The sequence below is a fragment of the Rhinoderma darwinii genome, chromosome 4 (genome assembly GCF_050947455.1).
Source record: "Rhinoderma darwinii isolate aRhiDar2 chromosome 4, aRhiDar2.hap1, whole genome shotgun sequence".
Taxonomy (NCBI): Eukaryota; Metazoa; Chordata; class Amphibia; order Anura; family Rhinodermatidae; genus Rhinoderma; species Rhinoderma darwinii.
This window is the reverse complement of record NC_134690.1, coordinates 150,612,275-150,633,821: the sequence shown is the minus strand read 5'-3', so window position 1 is coordinate 150,633,821 and position 21,547 is coordinate 150,612,275. Positions and strand designations below refer to the sequence as shown.

The following is a 21,547-nucleotide window of genomic DNA, read 5'->3' as shown; positions in this document are numbered from 1 at the left end:
TCCGGACAGTGACATCAGCGGCAGCTCCTGAAGGGGAATCCCCATGTGTTCGGGGATTCCGCTTCAGGAGTTTCCCCTGATGTCACTGCCCAGATATGGACAGAGACATCAAGCGCTCTGTCCAGGAGCGGAATCCCCGAACACACGGGGATTCCGCTCCTTCAAGGAGCTAAAGTGCGGCTAGCACATAGCAGAGCGGGGAGATACCTCCCCGCTCTGCTATAGTGGCGTCGCTGCAGTAGTAGCAGCCGCAGCAGCTGCTGCTACTAGCGGCGCCATCTAAGGTGTCGCCGAGCCAGGGTGCTTTTAACAAGCAGGGGAAGGGAGCCAGCGCAGCGCTCCCTCCACCTGCTGTACACCCCGGCCCTGCAACACAGTGTGCAGCGATGCCATTCGTCAGAATGGCATCAACTCCTCCTCCTCACATGCACTCTGCGCTGTGAGGAGGAGGAGATAGAGCGCAAGCGCCGGGAAACCCGGCCATCACTCGGAACACATTCCGGTGATGGCCGTGTAATACCCGGCCCCATAGACTTCTATGGGAGCCGGGCGGCCGGGTGTCCGGGCAAAGATAGAGCATGTCCTATTTTTTGACGGCCGGATTTTCCGGCCGTCAAAAAATCGGTCGTGTGAATAGCCCCATTAGGGGTCTATCATTCCTAATGCAGCCGGGTGCCGGCCGATTTATGAACGGCCGGCACCCGGACGGGAAACCCTGCCGTGTGAATGAGGCCTTAGGCTGGTGTCATGCTTATTGTTTTGTAAATACACTGTCACTTTACTTCATCCTCCTTTGTGTTTACATGCGTAATAGACTTATTACACATTCACTAGGTTGGGGAAAAAAATTTTTTCCTTGTGCGGGGAGGTATACACCACTCTATACAAACAACTGCATGCTACTTCGCTATCCCATGTAAATGTACCAGCAACAATATTTATTACTATTTCCGCCATTTCTTACTAGAGTCTTATCTTTTTGTATTTTTACATTGTATGTGATATATGTTGAATAAAGGTTAAACAATTTTTATATATGAACTGGCTTCAACTGCTCTATTTTCTCGTGTTTGGATCATTTCATGGAGCTGCCTAGGTGACATGGGGGGATGTTTGTATTATAAACAGTGTCCAGCCCCTATTACAAATGTATGTGGAGTCTTTATATTGATTCTTAGTTATAATCTCTTAGTTATAAAATATAGGGAACATCCTAAAGTATTATTTTCTCCAACTACTGACTATACCTTTTAGATGTGTTTATAAAGTCCTTCCCAAGAAAACCAGTTCAGCTCAAAACCATGTGACGAGATATGAGTGTGGAGCTGTAACACTGGTATTCAGTGGTGTTCCATGTAGGGCTCCGCAATTAGTACAGGGAAGAGGGATACCACCTTTAGGCCAGATTCACACAGTGCCGTTTCATTAATTTTCTAAGGGATCAAAAAAAGAAGATCCACTCGCCATTACAATGTCATTATTAAATAATTGTATATCATGTATAATAGGGTAGTTCAGAACAATCTCGTCTGAGCTGCATTTAATTAGTATGTATTATATACTAGTGACTTTAGTTCCCTTTTGCAACCCTGGCCACTTTCATAAAGTATCTTGAGTAATCTTATAAATAGATTGTCACCTTATCATTTCCCCTTTTTCTGTTCTGTTTCATCTCTACCACATGATTTGGGGCCATGCATGACTTGGAAATGGATTGTTGTCATTTTGTTAGTTTTTGATGCATGCTTTTTGTATACTTGGTATTAAGAATCTTGATGTTTTTGTGTCTGATTCTCACACTTGGAAGATAAGTTGCAGACTGTTGTAAATTAAAGTTCCTGGAACCCCCCCCCCCCCCTAAATGTCACTTGTCATGGTGGGTACTGATTTCACACTATGTATTCGGTTGTTGGCCCTCCCAACAAGTATATAGTAAAAAAATGTTTTGTGTGTATGTATATATATATATATATATATATATATATATATATATATATATATATATATATAAAATAAACTGTACATAAACCTTATGAGAGTTCTCTGTCCATCAATATTTCATATAGTTATACAACTCTCTATATCGCCCAAAATGTATGTTAAAAGTACGTTAAAAGTATGCCTAAGTTCTTGAACACTGTGGGGACAATTATTACTGTGTTGCCCAAAAGGTTGCAGGGGGAAAGCAGCGACCTGATGTTTATTGGTTATATTCTCAAAAGATCCGTGTCCTGAGCCCACAACACAGAACTTTAGTAAAAAATGTGCCTAGAATTTATATATATTCCTTTAGAGTATGCTCACATGTACAAAAAAAGAAGTGGCTGAAAATTGCAAGGCGGTTTTCAAGGAAAAACAGCCTCTGATTTCAAGGCAGTTTTGAAGCTTTTTTTAATTTGAAGCTTATTTTGTTGCTTTTTTTTTTAGGCATTATTTGAGGCGTTTTCAGTCTCAATGGTAAATCTCCTACCTAATCTAATAGGCGATGTGTTGTAGATAACTACTGTGTTGTTTTGTTGTTTTTTTTAAACTTTATTAGTGACAAAGTTATGAGCATTTTAACATTTATGATAATTTTTTGTAAATCCCCAACTGGCCGTTTTTTTTTAACTTTAACCAAGTGGGCGTTGTAAAGAAAAGTGCATGACGCTGATCAATCAGCGTCATAACTTCTCTTCATTCATGTCCAGCTTTAGACACAGCACAGCGTGATCTCGTGAGATTACGCTGTGACGTGACTTCCTCCCACAGGTCCTTCACCGGAGCGACGGGAGAATGACTGATTAGTTATCTACAACACAGTGCCTATTATATTAGGTAGGAGAAAGGGAAGTATGAAACCGGTGACCCTCTTTAAGAAGTGACATGCTACTTCTTTTTACGAGGTATTTTTTAATTTCAGTAGCATAAAAATACGCCTCACGTGAACAGCACAGTGTATCTTCCATTGAAATTTGCAAGCTTTTTTTTCAAGTGTATTTTGGAGTGTAAAATAATACTTTTACGCTCCAAAATCAGCCTGAAAATAAGCCATGTGAACATACCTTTATATGTTCACTTTGCAAAGGGTTTGATCTCCTTGTATTTTCTGTTACAATAGAGTTTCTACATTGTAGTACCTCGCAGCTGTTATTTTCATAACACATACTGTATGTTCTCACAAAGCAACTAAGGCTTCGTTCACATCTGCGTCGTGGCTCCGTGAACGGAATCCAAACGAAAACAAACGGAAACCATAGGTTTCTGTTTGCATCACCATTGATTTCAATGGTGATGGACCAGTGCAAATTGTTTTCGTTTATCACAACTGTGCAAGGGTTCCGTAGTTTTGACTAAATGAATAGCATAGTCGACTACGGTATTCTGTCAAAACAACGGAACCCTTACACAAAGGTGACAAACGGAAACCATTGGCACCGGATTCGTCACCATTGAAATGCAAACGGAAACCTATGGTTCCCGTTTGTTTGAGTTTGGATTCCGTTCATGGCTTCCCCTGAAAGAAAGGTCTGACGAAACCCATGAATGGAAACCCGACGCAGATGTGAACGAAGCCTAAGCATGTAATTTAACTAGAAAAAAAACACATGTTCACATTTCAAATCAGCAACTTTTAGGTTGGGGTCCCAGAGTGCATATTTGCTACAGATTTTGAATGCAGTATTTTAGCCAAAACCAAAATTGGATCCGGGAGAGGAGACCTATAAGGCTTTTCTTTATATATTTCTTCTGTTTGGGTTCCATTCCTGGTTTTGGCAAAAAAAATGCATGCAAAATCTGCAGCAAATCTGCACTGTGGGAACCCAACCTAAAAATTATTGCCATTTTATATCAGCGTAACATTATGTAGTGGTTGGAACTAATCTTTAAAGAGACCGGCCAGCTCCCTTTCACAACTACTTTCTTGTGTCTAGTTCTCATATGAGGCCAACCTACTAATATTCCATATTTCATATTTAATGCTCTTTACAAGCTAGTTAAGTGAGGTAAATAATCCTACGACATTAGTGACAACATAGAAGGGTGGGTTCCACGGAGGTTTCTATGCTGAGCTTACTTCCTTTCAACAAACACTGTGGTCATGGTGTGATGACTATCATTGTATGCTCGATGGATACTTAATAAATGTATATTTTGGTCCTTTGACTTTTTTTGTCATTGAAATCATTCATGAAAATTGTTAATGCCTTAGGCTATGTGCACACACTCAGCAAAAATCGTGGGAAAATACAGAGCTGTTTTCAAGGGAAAACAGCTCCTGATTTTCAGACATTTTTTAAGCCACTCGTGATTTTCCTGGCGTTTCTAACGGCTCCAAAAACGTCCCAAGAAGTGACATGCACTTCTTTTTCGCAGGCGTCTTTTTACGTGCCGTTTTTCAAAAACGGGCGCATAAAAAACGCCCCGTCAGAACAGAACGCCGTATTTCCCGTTGAAATCAATGGGCAGTTGTTTGTAGGCGTTCTGCTTCCAATTTTTCAGCCATTTTTCGGGATGTTTACGGGCCAGAAAAACAGCTGAAAACACTACGTGTGCACATACCCTTATTGTGTCTCTGTAACCTACTGTAATGCCAATACTGAAAAAGCCTCTTGCAGCTTATTAAGGCGTTATGCAAGAAAAGTATTGATATCTGAATAGAAAAAAACCCATACATATTCAGCAAATCTTTGCAAACAGTATTATTGAGAACACCATTTCATCAAATGATGGCACATGACTAAGATATGCCATAACTTGCCGATCTGTGGGGTCCCAGAACCTGGGACCTCTACTAATCACTAGTACAATGGGGCCTTATAACTTCATCACTAGTTCACCAGTCCACAGGATATGCCATAAATGTCTGATGGGTGCAGGTTCCACCTCTGGGACCCGCACCTATCTGGGGAACAGGGGTCCGCTAACTCGGCTTCTTCCGTAACTCCCATAGAAGTACAAGGGAAGAGCCGTACACATTCACGGTCACCTCTCTTTTAATACTGCCCCTGAATTTAGCGTCCAGCGGCTGCTTCACAATGGGGGAGGGGGCCGCCGGTTCTTTAACATTAAGATATTATCAATATTATTTATGTTTTTTTCTTCTCCTATAGATTGGCCAAAGCATCTTAATTCCCTGGAAACCTATGAAGATTTTTCTGCAATTCCTTCTAGCAATGATGAACTTTCAAATTCTGATATTGATGAAGAAATTACTACAACCAAAGTAATATATTTATATTCAACAAAGTTTTTCACTTTGGGGTAATATTTTAGATCATAGTGGTTTATTGTTTGGGTTGCGACTCTTTAATGAAGACTCATTGAGAATTAAGTTTTTCCATGGTTAATGAAAGAACGCTATAGATCTATATTGTATTTCTACAGATGGACTCTCAAACTTTGTTTTTCCCCGCAAAAAAAGTTAAATGTCTAGCATAGAGTACAGCTCATGTGCTTACTGTATTGTAGAATGGTTCTCTACAGCTTTTTTTGTATTTGTACATCTATTTAAATTATTCATAGATTAATTATCTTTTATTTATGTAGTGTAAGAGCAATGTACATAAGAGCAATACAGCAAATATTCTCATTTACATGCCTCAATGGAGCTTACAATGTCATTATTTTATGGTAGATTCACAACTCCATGCATAAAAGGGCCAGTTTCATAGAAAGCCAATTAAGCTGTCAGTTGCATGTTTACAATGTGAGTAGAAAACAAACCTTCCCCTCCGTACGATCATGGAGATCTTACTGTACAGCTGTGCAAAAGGCACAACTGATGTCCGTGCAAATGGCGTCTGGAGTATAATGTCAGTCAGGGCCAGTTTAATACATATTGGGGCCCTGGGCAACAAGCAAAAAAGCGCCCCCGCTTGTTCTTCTGTAATTGTAGCCCACAAAAAAGCATCATACTGCCATGTAGTGCTATGAAATACTGCTCTATAGAGCCCTTATAATACCACTACACATTGCCCAAATAATATGCAGTATCCAAATAATATTCCAATAAGTAGCCCACATAATACTGCCATAAAATTCCCCCATAATATTGTAATTTAATTCCAAAATAATACCATCACACATCACTAGTTTGCTTCTGGGGTTCCTACCCTTGGCGGCCCCCAAGGAAATTGCCCAGTTTGCATCCCGTAAAACTGCAATTTTGGTACATGCTCTACATTGACTCCATCTGATGCCACCTTTAAATTCATAACTCTAAGTTCTGAGTACAACTGTGACTACTTTGGTTTCCACATATACTTTTGTTTTTATTTTCCTTGCAGGTTTCCACCTTTTTTTGTGTTGAAAGTAGTTTTGAGACATGCTCACCAACAGCCTTTTCCCTTCAACCAGGGAATGTAGTACAATTCCTTCAATGTGGAGAGAATGGACAGTGGTAAGTTTAACTAAATCTAATAGTAGAAGATAATGTGTCTTTATTCAAATAATATATAGTTATATAGTGTACTTAGAACAATGTACTTGTATACAGTATTTTAAAGGGGTTGTCTTATGAGGACAACCCCTATCCATATGTCCTATTAGGGCATATAAGTGTCACAGCCAGACCCATATAAGCCAGAACTCTGTAAGAGCGGCTCCCATTCTGGCAGATTTAAGCCATCCATGTATTACCATATCTTTCCATTTCTGAGTCATGCTTACTAGCTCCTGTATCAGAAAGTTCCTGCTTACGGAGCTTAATGCTATGTGAATGAACGAGAGAGGCTGCAACATGACAGTCAAACAAATGTACTGCTGACTGAGCAACTATGGTGCAACCTAGTTGTTTCCTGCATAGGTTCCTGTTTGTATCCCGCTACCTGATACCAATCCGCATCTCACTAACTGCTTACAGTCAGTATCCTGCTACCAGTCGGTATCACACTACCTGCAACCAGTCGGTATCCCACTACCTGAAACCAGTTTGTATCCTGCTACCTGCTACCAGTCCACATCCTGCTACCGGCTAGCATTATGTATTGTCACGGCGCGGGGTGTGGATCCACTGGGCTGTACCGCGTAGCGGAGTAGCAGCTGGCAAACAAGGTACAAAACAATGTCTATATTTCTGAACGGGTACCTGAAGCAATGTAGACGGTAGCGGGAACACGACTTGACTTTCACAGCAGGTGGCACCGTGGATGCAGCGGGAAGACACGACTTGACTTTCACAGCAGGTGGCACCGTGGATACAGCGGGAGGCACGACTTGACTTTCACTTGTAGATACGATAGCACGGGATACAGGGTACAAGCAGCAGGAACGGGCAACACTGGGAACTGGAAAACACTGGGAGACCATTTGCAAGACAAACTTAGCTATACAACAACGCTCAGGCAAGGAACCAGTGGGCAGAGCCCCTAATTATAGTCCAGCAGCCATTTGGGCTGATAATTGATGGGTGACAGCTGGACGCATATTGGCCCTTTAAGGCCGTGTACGCGCGGGCGCGTGCGCGCGCCCTGCGGGAATCAGTCCGAGCACCCGGAAGACAGTGACAGTGTCTCCCAGGAGGGAGCTGACGCTGTGAAGAGGGATGTCCATGGCCGGAATCGTCAAGAGGTAAGTCTGAACGACGACCCCCGGCCATAGACGTTACATGTATCCTGCTACCTGCTGCCAGTTTGTATCCGGCTGGCTGCTACCAGTCCACATCCTGCTTCCAGCTACCAGCTACCATTATGTATCCTGCTACCTGCTGCCAGTTGGTATTCTGCTACCTGCCGCCAGTCTGCATCCTGCTACCTGGTATGTACCATAACCTCAGATCTCCACTTGCCTGCCACAGTATCATCTGCCAGTGCATGTACTCACAGTAAACTTCACCATTGTCTCCTGATCCACTGGGCCAGCTGCTACTCACACTGGGACCACCTCAACAGGCAGCATCCCGGTAATCTCCCTGCAGCGAAGTCAAGATACGGTACTGGGGTTAAAGGTTGAATACCGGGGAGGCTACTTACACAATGCGCTTAGTCAAACTGGTTGAGTAGCACAGTGAGTCCACAACCTGCTGTTCATTACATGTGGTCACCTTGCTGCCACATGGAAGTTTTGCAATGAATTTGCACAATCTCAATCTCCTAATGATAAAAGATTTTTTTTTAGACGTAAAAAACTCAAAATGCACTGTTTCAAATTATTATGCACAACAGAGATCAAAACATTTTAAAGGTTGTAAAGAGAACTAAAATGGTAATTTGTTGAATTTGCAGCATCAGGAGGTCATATTTACAGAAATCAAATGCTCTTTCAATCAAAAAAAAACTTAACAGGCCAAGTTACATGTTAACATAGGACCCCTTCTGTGATATCACCTTCACAATTCTTGCATCCATTGAATTTGTGAGTATTTGGACAGTTTCCGCTTGAATATCTTTGTAGGATGTCAGAACAGCCACCCAGAGCTTCTGTTTTGATGTGAACTGCCTCCCACCCTCATAGATATTTTGCTTGAGGATGCTCCAATGGTTCTCAGTAGGGTTGAGTTCATGGGAACATGGGGGCCACACCATGAGTTTCTCTCCTTTTATGCCCATAGCAGCCAATGACACAGAGGTATTCTTTGCAGCATGAGATGGTGCATTGTCATGCATGAAGATAATTTTGCTGCGGAAGGCACGGTTCTTCTTTTTATACCACGGAAGAAAGTGTTCAGTCATAAACTCTACGTACTTTGCAGAGGTCATTTTCACACCGTCAGGAACCCAAAAGGGGCCTACCAGCTCTCTCCCCATGTTTCCAGCCCAAAACATGACTCCGCCACCTCCTTGCTGACGTCGCAGCCTTGTTGGGACATGGTGGCCATTCACAAACCATCCAATAACTCCATCCATCTGGACCATTCAGGGTTGCACGACACTCATCAGTAAACAACACTGTTTGAAAATTAGTCTTCATGTATTTCTGAGCCCACTGCAACCGTTTCTGCTTGTGAGCATTGTTTAAGGGTGGCCGAATAATAGCTTTATGCACACTTGCAAACCTCTGGAGGATCCTACACCTTGAGGTTCGCGGGACTCCAGAGGCACCAGCGGCTTCAAATACCTATTTGCTGCTTTGCAATGGCATTTTAGCAGCTGCTCTCCTAATCCTATTAATTTGTTTGGCAGAAACCTTCCTCATTATGCCTTTATCTGAACTAACCCGTCTGTGCTCTGAATCAGCCACAAATCTTTTCACAGTACGATGATCACGCTTACGTTTTCTTGAAATATCCAATGTTTTCATACCTTATCCAAGGTATTGCACTATTTCACGCTTTTCGGCAGCAGAGAGATCCTTTTTCTTTCCCATATTGCTTGAAACCTGTGGCCTGCTTAATAATGTGGAACGTCCTTCTTAAGTAGTTTTCCTTTGATTGGGCACACCTGGCAAACTAATTATCACAGGTGTCTGAGATTGATTACAATGATCCAAAGAGCCCTAAGACACAATACCATCCATGAGTTTAATTGAAAAACTAATAATTAAATGTTTATGACACTTAAATCCAATGTGCATAATAATTTGGAACACGGTGTATATGTTGAATAATTTATTTATTTGCTTCTGTCAGTGGCAAGGATTCTAATCTCAGATAAGTGGAAAACCCCTAATCAGCTCTATCGAGCGCTGGATTGCTAAATTTAGATTTTAGCATATGGCTCATTGGGAGACACACACATTAGACAAATTTATATCTAAATGGGGACAGTATGGTTTTTGGTTATCCTCAGATTAACTAGGTAAATAACTTGGCTGTTAATGAACCATAATGTGCCTATTCATTTTAATGGGATTTTTTATGGCAAATGCCAGTGGAGAAATGGGTTGAAACAGCTGTTCTTACATGTCTTCAGTTTCGACCTGTTAAAAATGGATCCATTAAGAACGGAAGCATGATTCTAGTGTTGACAAAGCAAACTTACACTGTTTGATTAGATAGCACCCCACAGCCCCTCTGTAGATAGCGCAACCCCCCCTGTTGTTGACACCAACCCTGGTGTAGAAAGCACCACCCCCTTGTTGACAGCACCACACAGCCACCCGTAGAATGCGCCACACAGCCCCCTGTAGATATGGCACACAGCCCCCCACACTTACCTGTACCCGTTCCAGCGCCATCCTCTTTTCCGATGATGCATACCTGGTGTCTTCTGACCTGGCCGCATCCAGCGACGCAAGCGGCGCGATGGCGTCATTACGCCGCCTGCACCACCAAAAAAAGGCGAATGGCTCTTGCCTTGCCAGCAATGTCAGTTGTATCCGCGTCCAAAGGACGCAGATACAATTGAGTCCAGGGGTCCTCAGTTTTGTTGTGTTTTTTGACGCAATTCACTGCAAAAATGTGACAAAACTGCGATGTGGTCTTTGGGCGACCATGGGCCCCCTGGGAGTCACCCATAACGGAGCTATGAGGATCCGCCACTGACTACACCTTATACTACTGTGACAGCTGTTTAATTGTACAATGGAGACAACTACCAACAACTCTTATTCATCAGAATGAATACTAATATAATTACTAAGATTACAGAATAATAATATAGTTACACAAGCTATGAAACAATATAGATACAATGTAGAAACATACCCAGCAAACCCATTCTCTTTGCTTATTTTATATATTTATATCTATACAAAAAATTATTCATAAAAATAAAAAGCCCGCTGATAACGCTATTAACGGACTGTGTTTTATTTCAGTTTGTGCTTTTTGCAGATGGTAGTATATTTGTTCCTTAAAGGGGTTTTCCCACGAGAGACGTTTATGACATATCCACAGGATATTCCAACAAAGTAGTAGGACAACAGCACACGTCTCCAAATCTTCAAAAAGGTTTTATTGTCAAAACATCTTACGGTAAACAGTCAACATTTTGACCCTTAGTGAGTGAAGGGTCTTTTTCAAACCAATAAAACTTTTTTGAAGATTTGGAGGCATGTGCTGTTGTCCTACTACTTTGTTGGAATTTACATTATGCCAGAGAAAGTATGCCTGGCTTGACAGCGTGCACCGCACCAGAAACTCTGGACTTGTGCTGCTTCAAAAATGTTCTATTTTTGGCTCAATATCCACAGAATGTGTCATTAATGTCAGATAGATGCGGGTCCCAGCTCTGGGACCCGCATCTATCTCTAGAACGTGGCCCCCTAAACCCCGTTCATCCACTCTGTGTTGCGGCTGAATGAGGTGAATTCCGACCATGAAAAACGTTATATGGTCGTGAGTTACGTAACTCGCTGAGCTACGCAGTTTTCGTAAGTCCCATAGAACTGAATGGTAGTTATCGAAAAGTATTAGCTCGCATGCTACGCTGCTTCCATAACTGCCATTCACTAATATTGTAGTTACAGAAACAGCTACGCTGTTTCGTAACTCACGACCATACGACCTTTTTCATGGTCGGAATTCACCTAATTCAGCCGCAACACCGAGCGGCTGAACGGTGGGATTAGGGGCCCCGTTCTGGAGATTGGTGCGGGTCCCAGAGCTAGGAACCGCATCTATCTGACATTTATGACATATCCTGTGAATATGTCATAAATGTCTCTCGTGGGAAAACCCCTTTAAAGAGGCTCTGTCACCAGATTTTGCAGCCCCTATCTGCTATTGCAGCAGATAGGCGCTGCAATGTAGATTACAGTAACGTTTTTATTTTTAAAAAACGAGCATTTTTGGCCAAGTTATGACCATTTTCGTATTTATGTAAATGAGGCTTGCAAAAGTACAACTGGGCGTGTTGAAAAGTAAAAGTACAACTGGGCATGTATTATGTGCGTACATCGGGGTGTGTTTACTACTTTTACTAGCTGGGCGTTCTGATGAGAAGTATCATCCACTTCTCTTCCGTGGAAGGGTATACTCTCTCTCCTTGGCAGAGACTCAGTCTATGTCTGCCTATATTAAAGAGAATTTGGAGAGGGGTTTCATACGGAAATCCTCCTCTCCTGCTGGAGCTGGGTTCTTCTTCATCAAAAAGAGAGATAGATCTCTTCGACTCTGCATCGACTACCGGGGTCTCAACCAGATCACTGTAAAAAACCTAATCCGGATTCGCCGGGGTGACGAATGGAAGACGGCATTTAACACTCGAGACAGGCACTACGAATACCTGGTAATTCCCTTCGGTCTGTGTAACGCTCCCGCGGTCTTCCAAGAGTTTGTCAATGACATCTTCCTAGATCTCCTCTGTCTCTGTGTTGTGGTCTATCTCGATGACATTCTGATTTTTTTCCCCAGATCCAGTGACTCATCAGAGACATATCCGTCAAGTTTTGCTGCGATTAAGGGAGAATCGCCTGTATGCCAAGCTGGAGAAGGGCGTGTTCGAGAGAATGTCTCTACCCTTCCAGGGCTGCATTATCTCGGATCAAGGTCTCAAGATGGATCCTGAGAAGGTAAAGGCTGTCCTGGAATGGCCACGCCCTCAAGGCTTAAGGGCCATACAGCGTTTACTTTGATTCGCCAATTTCTACCGGCAGTTCATTCTAAACTTCTCCTCACTTGAAGAGTTCCTTCACATCAGCCTCAATCCTCCATCATCCTGATGTATCTCGACAGTTTTCATTGGAGGTGGACGCCTCCTCTGTTCGTGCTGGCGCATTTCTGCTCCAGAGAGGTCCCAAAGGCAAGACAGTGGTATGTGGCTATTACTCCAAGCTTTTCTCTTCCGCAGAGCGCAACTACTCGATTGGGGATCGGGAGTTACTGGCCATCAAACTGGCACTGGAGGAGTGGAGACACCTACTAGAGGGCACAGCTCATCCCATTCTGATTTTCACCGACCACAAGAACCTCACCTATCTCCAGACGGCCCAACGGCTGAACCCCCGTCAAGCCAGGTGGTCGATGTCCTTTGCTCGGTTTCAGTTTGAGCTCCACTACCGCCCTGCTGACAAGAATGTGAGGGCTGATGCCTTGTCCAGGTCGTTTGAGACAGAGGACACCATGGACTCGCCACAAAATATCATTGACCCATCCTGCATCACCTCTGTCAACCCTCTGCAAGTTAGAGACATCCCTCCGGGGAGGACTTTTGTGCGTCTGGCAGACAGAAGAAGAATCCTCCGCTGGGGACACAGCTCTAAACTGGCAAGTGACGCGGGTGTCGGTAAGACTCGAGACCTGATTGCTCATCAGTTCTGGTGGCCCACACTGCCTAAAGACATCATGGGCTTTGTCTCCTCCTGCACGGTGTGCGCAGCAAACAAAGTTGCTCACTCCAAACCGACTGGCCTGCTCCAGCCGCCGCCTGTGCCTAATGCTCCCTGGCAGCATATTGCAATGGACTTCGTCACGGATCTTCCTGCTTCTACTGGATGCTGTACGGTCTGGGTGGTGGTGGACTGATTCTCAAAGATGGTTCATTTTGTTTCCGCTGACCGGCCTACCTTCTTCTTCTTGACTGGCTAACCTCTTCATCCAACACATCTTCTGCCTGCATGGCTTACCTCTGCATATCATGTCTGATCGGGGGGTTCAGTTCGCCTCAAAGTTCTGGAGTGCTCTCTGTAAACTCCTCAGCTTCTTCCTTGGGCCGAGTTCTCCTATAACAACCACACAAGTGAGTCCACCACCTCCACACCGTTCTTTATAGTCAACTGGCCAACATCCACGTATTCCACTCCCTGTGTCTGCTTCGTCCGAGGTGCCTGCAGCTGACTCTACATTCCGGGACTTTCTACAGATCTGGCAGCAAACCCGGTCCTCTATTCTGCTGGCGGTCGATTGCATGAAGCGAATGGCAGATACGAGGAGAAGAGAGCCGCCTCAGTTTCTTCCTGGTACCAGGGTCTTGCTGTCCTCAAGAAATATCCGGCTGTGGGTGCCGTCATGCAAATTCGCTCCCAGGTTCCTGGGACCCTTTGAGATCCTACAGCGGATCAACCCGGTCTCTTTTAAGCTTTTCACTGCCGGCTACCCTCCGGATCCCCAACTCCTTTCACGTGTCTCTTCTGAAGCCTGTGGTCCTGAACCGCTACTCTAAGACTATTAGCCCTGCAGTTGCCCCCAGCGGTTCTGCCGAGATATTTGAGGTTAAGAACATCCTGGACACCAAAAAAGTAAGAGGAAGAACCTTTCATTTAGTAGATTGGTGGGGGTTCGGTCCAGAGGAGAGGTCCTTGGAGCCAGAAGAGAATCTCAATGCTCCTACACTCATTTAGAAGTTTCTCTCTCGTTCTGGCCCCAAGAAGAGGGGGCGTAAGAAGGGGGATACTGTAACGTCTGCGGTCGCTAACCACAAACTCTTGTCATCCTGCCGACGCCCTTTTCTCCAGAGATGTCAGCATATGTGGCCGTCCTGTCCCACAGTGACCAATAGGGTGCGCGTGCGAGCTCAGTCCAGCCTTAAAGATCGAAAGCGCACACATGTGTGAGATTAATATCTGTTGTCTTTTGAATCCCGTGTTGCCTGCCTCAATCTTGGAATAAAGAGAAACCTTTTGCAAATGGTGAGTGCCGTGCTGTCTTCTTTTCTACATGTTGTCATTTGCTGAAACTAACTTCAACACGCACTGAGCATCGCCAGACAAAGGCTGTCGAACCACAGGTCCCAGCGAGCTGAAGCACAGAGTCTGTGACATTGCAAGCTAAGGCAGTGCCAACCATTTTTCATCTCTACATGTTGCACATGTGTGAGATTGAGCTGATTGCTCCAAGATCACAACATTTGCTCATCACGGCGGCAGCAGCTGCAGGACAAACCAAAAGGCTGAGAACAATGAAAGTCAAGAGGGAGACCCTGTGGTGGATGACTTTTTAATTGACAGGTAGCAGAATTACATGATGGGGATTTTTTTTCCAGTTGTGTAACTCTGCTACTGGGCAATGGAAAAATGATCCACCAGAGCCCCCCTGTAGATCGCTCCACACACAGCCCCCCTGTACATAGCTCCACACACAGCCCCCCTGTAGATTGCTCCACACACAGCCCCCTGTACATAGCGCCAGATACAGCCCCCCTGTAGATAGCTCCACACACAGCCCCCCTGTAGATAGCTCCACACACAGCCCTCCTGTACATAGCTCCACACACAGCCCCCCTGTACATAGCTCCACACACAGCCCCCCTGTAGATAGCTACACACACAGCCCCCTGTAGATAGTGCCACACACAGCCCCCCTGTAGATAGCTCCAAATACAGCCCCCCTGTACATAGCGCCAGATACTGCCCCCCTGTAGATAGCTCCACACACAGCCCCCCTGTAGATAGCTCCACACACAGACCCCCTGTAGATAGCGCCAGACACAGCCCCTCTGTAGGTAGCGCAACACACAGCCCCTTAGGCCTTATTCACACGACAGGGTCCGAGTGTTGGCCGATAAAAACGGCCATTTTGCATCCGTTCCGATTCCGTTCCGGGCCGTGTTGCCATTTTTAACGGCCAATTTTGACGTGTTTTGCATCACTTTTTTCCCTGTCCGTTTTAAAATCGGATGAATTTCATTTAAATTTGTTGCTACACACTTCCCTCTGTAGATAACGCCACAGCCCCCCTGGTAGGTAATGCCACCCAGCCCCCTGTAGGTAATGCCACCCAGACCCCTGAATGTAATACCACCCAGCCCCCTGTATGTAATGCCACCCTGCCACCTGTATGTAATGCCACCCAGCCTTCTGCAGGTAATGCCACCCAGCCCCTGGCAGGTAATGCCACCGAGCCCCCTGTATGTAATGCCACCCAACCCTCTGCAGGTAATGCCACCCAGCCCTCTTCAGGTAATGCCACCCAGCCCCCGGCAGGTAATGCCACCAAGTCCCCTGTAGGTAATGCCACACAGCCCCCTGTAAGTTGCACCCATCCCCCCCCTTCCAGAAGAAGTCACTGACTTCACTGTCCATATATGGACAGTGTAGTCACTGACTTCTCCTGGAGAGGAATTCCCGGCCACAGGGTCGGGGATTCCGCTTCAGAAGTGAGGGACGTCACTGTGTCCATGTATGGACAGTTTGGTCACTCACTTCTTCTGTAGCGGAATCCCCGGCCACAGGGTCGGGGATTCTGCTTCAGAAGTGAGTGTCGTCACTCTATCCATATATGCACAGTGTAGTCACTCACTTCTCCTGTAGCGGAATCCCCGGCCATAGGGTCGGGGATTCCGCTTCAGAAGTGAGTGATGGCGCTGTTTCCATATATGGACAGTTTAGTCACTCACATCTCCTGTAGCGGAATCCCCGCCCATAGGGTCGAGGATTCCGCTTCAGAAGTGAGTGACGTCGCTGTGTCCATATATGGACAGTGTAGTCACTCACTTTTCCTGTAGCGGAATCCCCAATCCCCGGCCGGGGATTGGAGATTCCGACTCCTACAGGGAGCAAAAAAAGACCCTCCTCCTCACATGCACTGCTTTCACTCACCGTCAGAAGAAGGCAGGAGTCTTGCAGCAGCGTTCTCACTGGTGTCGATGCCAGCCCGGGAGTGGACCAGTCCAGTCACCTGACCAGTGAGGTCAGATGACAGGTCAGGTGACAGGTCAGGTGACTGGACTGGTCCACTCCCGGGCTGGCATCGATCCCAGTGAGAACACCTCCGCAAGACTCCTGCCTTCTTCTGATCGCTGCTGCAGTCAGCAGCAATCAGCTGTTTTGATGCAGCACCCAGCGGGACATTTTGAAGACCGGGCGGGACAGCGGTGAGAAACCGGGACTGTCCCGCCGGAATTGGGACGGTTGGGAGGTATGATATAAGGGTGAAAATGCATACAGTTTATATGTGTAATCCCAGGTTCTTAAAGGGATTATCCCATGAATTATTTTCATACCAAAAGTTCAGAAATGCTGTCAATAGCTGTTTTGGAGTAATTTGCAGTGTTTGCTGCCCTGTGTCCCCCCTTGGTGCTAATGTGTGCTGCTGCAGGCAGGCTTTGAGCGGAATCACTCTTCTTTTCCCTTTGGCACCTGACAATATAGTCCCTTCTTTCCCTGCAGATAGGTAACATGGGATCCACAATAGTGAAGGTATATACTGTGTGACATTCACAGTATGTACTCTCTTAGAAATCAATGAAAATATAATGAAACAAAACAAGACTAAGTGGGCATTTGCAGGGTTTATATCTGTCAGGATACAGAGCTTTACAATCCAAACAAGTTGAGAAGAAATCTCCATAGCTATACTTGGATGCTGCTGCAGAGGCTCGGCTTCTTACCTGACAAGCAGGGTAAAAAGCTATTTCTATTGGCTTCTCTGCAGTTAACAGAGGATCACTATGCAGAGACCTGGCTGTGGGGAGAGTAGATGTCATAAATCTTTACTGGATTGTTTGTTTAACAGCATATACAGTACATGGCAAAGATTGTTCATTTTGTATGATCTATGTCACGATCTGTGGGTGTGTGGACCCACTGGACCGCACTGCGGTAGCGGGATGGCAGCTGGCCAAAGTACAGTGTACCAAGTTAATAGATATAGTCCAAGCACAAGGGTACCTGTGATAGTCCACACAGTAGCAACGGCTAGGCACAGATGGGATCTTGACAGCAGGTGATGCAGACGAGACAGATGACACCAGACATGGTGTAGCACAACAGACGTGGCAGGTGGCAGAATTCGACTCCAACACTATAGTGGGCACAGGAACAACTACAACACTGGATACAGGTAGCAGGGCATGGGAATAACGAGAACAGGATAACACTAAGGGAACATTTGCAAGACTAACAGAGGACGACGAACAACGCTCAGGCAATAAGCAAAAGGGCAGTGCCCAACTTAAGTTCAGTGTGATCGTGGGCTAATTAGTGATGTTAAGCATGTGCGCGCCCCTTACGGGACCCAGTATGGTTGAGCAGAAGTGAGCGGACCAGCGCTCACAAGTCCATGGCTGCAGCCGTCAGGGGGTGAGTAGTCCCGACGGTCCACGGCCGTGGATGTAACAATATTCCCCCTCTTACTCCCCCTCTTACGCCCCCTCTTCTTGGGGCCAGAGCAAGAGAGGAACCTCTTCATGAGGGTACGGCCATTAAGGTTCTCTTCTGGCTCCCAGAACCTCTCTTCTGGACAAAACCACCAAATAAAAAGTTCTTCCTCTTACTTTCTTGAAGTCCAGGATCTCATTTACCTCAGGCCCATCGGACAAACCGCTGGGAGCAACTGCAGGGCTAGGGGTTTTAGTATAGCGGTTCAGGGCCACAGGCTTCATGATGGATACTGTGGGCGTCGGGGGGGGGGGGGCGGGCTTGAGTAGTCCCGACGGTCTGTGGCTGTGGATGTTATAATCTATACAAAGATTCTTGGTTTTTAACCCTTTCCCGCGACAGCCATTTTTAGGATTTTCACTTTCGTTTTTTCCTCCCCACCTTCCAAAAGCCATAACTTTTTTATTTTTCTATCAATATTGCCATATGAGGGCTTGTTTTTTGCTGGACGAGTTTTGGATTTTCACAGCATTATTTATTGTACCATATAATGTAGTGGGAAACTGGAAAAACATATTTGTGGGGTGGAATATGAAAAACACAGTGATTCCTCAATCTTTTGGATGGTTTGTTTTTACAGCATTCACTGTGTGGTAAAAACGACATGTTAACTTTATTCTGCGGGTCAATATGATTACGGTGATACCAAATTTTTTATAGTTTTTTTTTTTTACTACTTTTATGAGGAAAAAACTGATTGTTAAAAATAAAATTTTAGTTTTGTCGCCATATCCTGAGAGTCATTGCTTTTTTATTTTTCCATCGATTGAGCGGTGTGAGGACTTTTTTTTTGAGGGGAGAGCTGTAGTTTCTTTTGATACCTTTTTAGGGTAAATTGGACTTTTGGATCACTTTTTATTCCAAGTGACCAAAAAACTGCGATTCTGGCGTCTTTCACTTTACATTTTTTACGGCGTTCACCGTGCGGACTAAATAATAATGTATTGTAATATTTCAGACTTTTATGGACGCGTCGATACCAGTAATGTTATTTTTTCATTTTTTTACATTGTGTTTCAGGGAAAATGGGAAAAGGGTTGTTGTTTTTTTAACTTTCAATTTATAATTTTTTATTTATTAAAAAAAACTTTATTTTAATGTTTTTTTTTACTTTTTTTACTTGTTGCCCTAGGAGACTTGAACCAGCGATCATTGGACCGCTTGCATGACATACTGCAATACTAATGTATTGCAGTATATCGTGATACTGACACTTGTCTATGAAGCCCTGCCGGAGGCAGCACAAATTACAAAGATGGCAGACCTGGGGGCCTTCATCAGGCCCCCAGCTTGCAATGCCAAACAACGGCACCCCGCAATCTTGTCGCGATGGGGCCGTTGCAACAATACAGTGGGTCGTCCCCTCTTTCCAGCCATTGAAATGCTGCGGTTGCAATTGTCCGTGGCATTAAACGAGAGGGATCCCGCTCATTACCCTGAAGTGTCAGCTGTAACACACAGCCGACACGCTCGTACTATGGAGCGGGCTCAGCTCCGGAGCCCGCTCCATACCCCCCCACCCAATGTGCACAGTATATATACGCCGGATGTCGGGAAGGGGTTAAACAAGACCTAAATTGCACCTATAGTTGCGATCTATCATGAGCTAGAGCAGGTTGAAGTGGGAGCTGCATATATTTGCAACTCTCACTTTATCATGTGTGGAGCAGAGTGGGGAGCATGTTTTCAGTGTGCAGGGAGAGGAGAAGAGTCTGTGATCCTCCTCCTTTCTCGTAAATCAACGCACACGCGTAAATCTGTCCGTGTGCGTTGCATTTTGCATCAGTGTGCTTTGCGAGTGGCATGTGTTTTTCACGCACTCGCAAGCACTTTTTTTTTTTCAGTGTAATTGATGCGTAAAACATGGACAGCACACGGATGTGCTTCCGTGTGCTGTCCGTTGTTTTTACGCACCCATTGACTTCGATGGTCGGCTAGGTGCGTGAAAACGCACCAATATAGGACATGCTGTGAGTTTCACGCAACGGACTCTCACTGCGTGAAAACTCCTGCATGTGTGAATATCCTCATTGAAATCAATGGGGCCGTGTGCTGTGCGTTGTTTCAACACACAGCACACGGACGAGAATCACGCTCGTCTGAATGAGTTAGTCGCATTCTGCCCGTTGTTATTGGAAGCAGTCCTCAAGCTTTTCTAATAGCTGAGCTGCTGTAATGCAATGGGACAGGTTGTTTTTCCTACATGAAACTTTATGGAGTCATTGAGCCAGCAAGGAATGGTGGAAGATTTCAGTTCTGAAGCCCGCAGAATTGTTAATGCAGCTTTGGACTATCATGCACGTTGCCAGGAGCAGTGCAAAATAAGTAATGTAATGAGTTTACAAAGTTACTTAGCTTTTTATGTAGATTTATTCTATGTAAAAACATTAGAAGTTGAATATGTGATTTAAAATTTCTATTAAGCCATGATGAATGTATTGTAATGTAGTCGTTCATTCGTGTTTTACCTTTTATGTTTACAGGTTAGTGAAAGAGCTTGATTCAAAACGAAAAGCCTGGGTACCTTCCAGTATATTAACACCAAAAACATCTGCTAACATCTGTCTGAAAGATAACAGTGCAGGTAATTGACACATTCAAGTAATAGACACTGCGTGGGCAAGTATCAGTACCAGTTCTACTGTCCAGGGGAGGGGGGTAATCAAACTATTTAGATTTCGATTTGGAAATTAAATGTTCTACATTCATTACAAGTATTAAATGTAATTTCAAAATAACTAAAATTGTTATTATGGCAATACTCAATCATGAGTGGAATAACAAATTGGCATTAGGGTGTATTCACACGGTGCGATCACATCGTGTTTTTTGAAGCGATTTTCACTAAATTGTATCAAAACGCCAGTTTTGCTGCGGTTTTGCACAATGTGAATACACCCTCAGAAGTCATATAATTATATAGAAATCACCTGTATACAATAAATATGTTTCTAGTAACTGTACTCCGCCATGAAGAGTATCAATTTCCAAGAGAGTTCAGTTAAGGTAATAGCACAGTTGTAATTTTGCAACAAACAGGACATCATCAAAAACGGAGTAACTGCTCAAGTAGGGAACAAGGGAGGGAGGCAAATCTGAAGGGAACCTCAAAATGAAGCCAGGTTTATGCAAAACTGAAGTTGGGTCAAGGAGTTTATGATATTTGATGTGTATTTCATTTTTTTTTTGCTTATTTTTTTTAATTTAATAAAATTATGTTTTTAATCAGCAGTATGGGACTTTTCCCTTACCAGATTGGGTTAATATGGAAAGTATGAGCCTCAATATCTATGAATGGATAAATGAGATTTCTTTAATCCTCCTTTCATCTGGTGTTTGTTGACATCTCAGCTAGGGTATAGTCACACGCGGCATATTTTGTGTAGAAATTTCTGTGACTGTCCCATTCATCTCATTAGGGTTTGAAGAAATCTGTGTGCTTGCCGCCAAAAGAAACCCATTCAAATGAATGGAACTGATTTTCAGTCAAAGAAATTTCATCAACACATCTGCTGTGTGAATTCACCCCTACAGTTTGCCTATTTTATGTAGGAGACTCTGAAATCAAATGCAAAAAGGTCTTAAGAGCTGTTGAGCCCAATAGTGGTCTTTTGGGGCATTGAAAAGCAGTTTGGCAGGAGCCAAACACTGG

General features: G+C 44.4%; 1 protein-coding gene across 3 annotated transcripts in view; it reads left to right on the top strand.

The window, feature by feature from the left end:
- The window catches only part of MCF2L2 (MCF.2 cell line derived transforming sequence-like 2), a 396,533-nt gene that overhangs the window by 361,519 nt on the left and 13,467 nt on the right, over nucleotides 1-21,547 (top strand). For all 3 annotated transcript variants that reach the window (XM_075861683.1, XM_075861681.1, XM_075861682.1), the window contains 3 exons: nucleotides 5,094-5,206; nucleotides 6,270-6,382; nucleotides 20,379-20,479. In XM_075861683.1, the coding sequence (XP_075717798.1) occupies nucleotides 5,094-5,206; nucleotides 6,270-6,382; nucleotides 20,379-20,479 (327 nt within the window). The remainder of the gene's footprint in view (nucleotides 1-5,093; nucleotides 5,207-6,269; nucleotides 6,383-20,378; nucleotides 20,480-21,547) is intronic.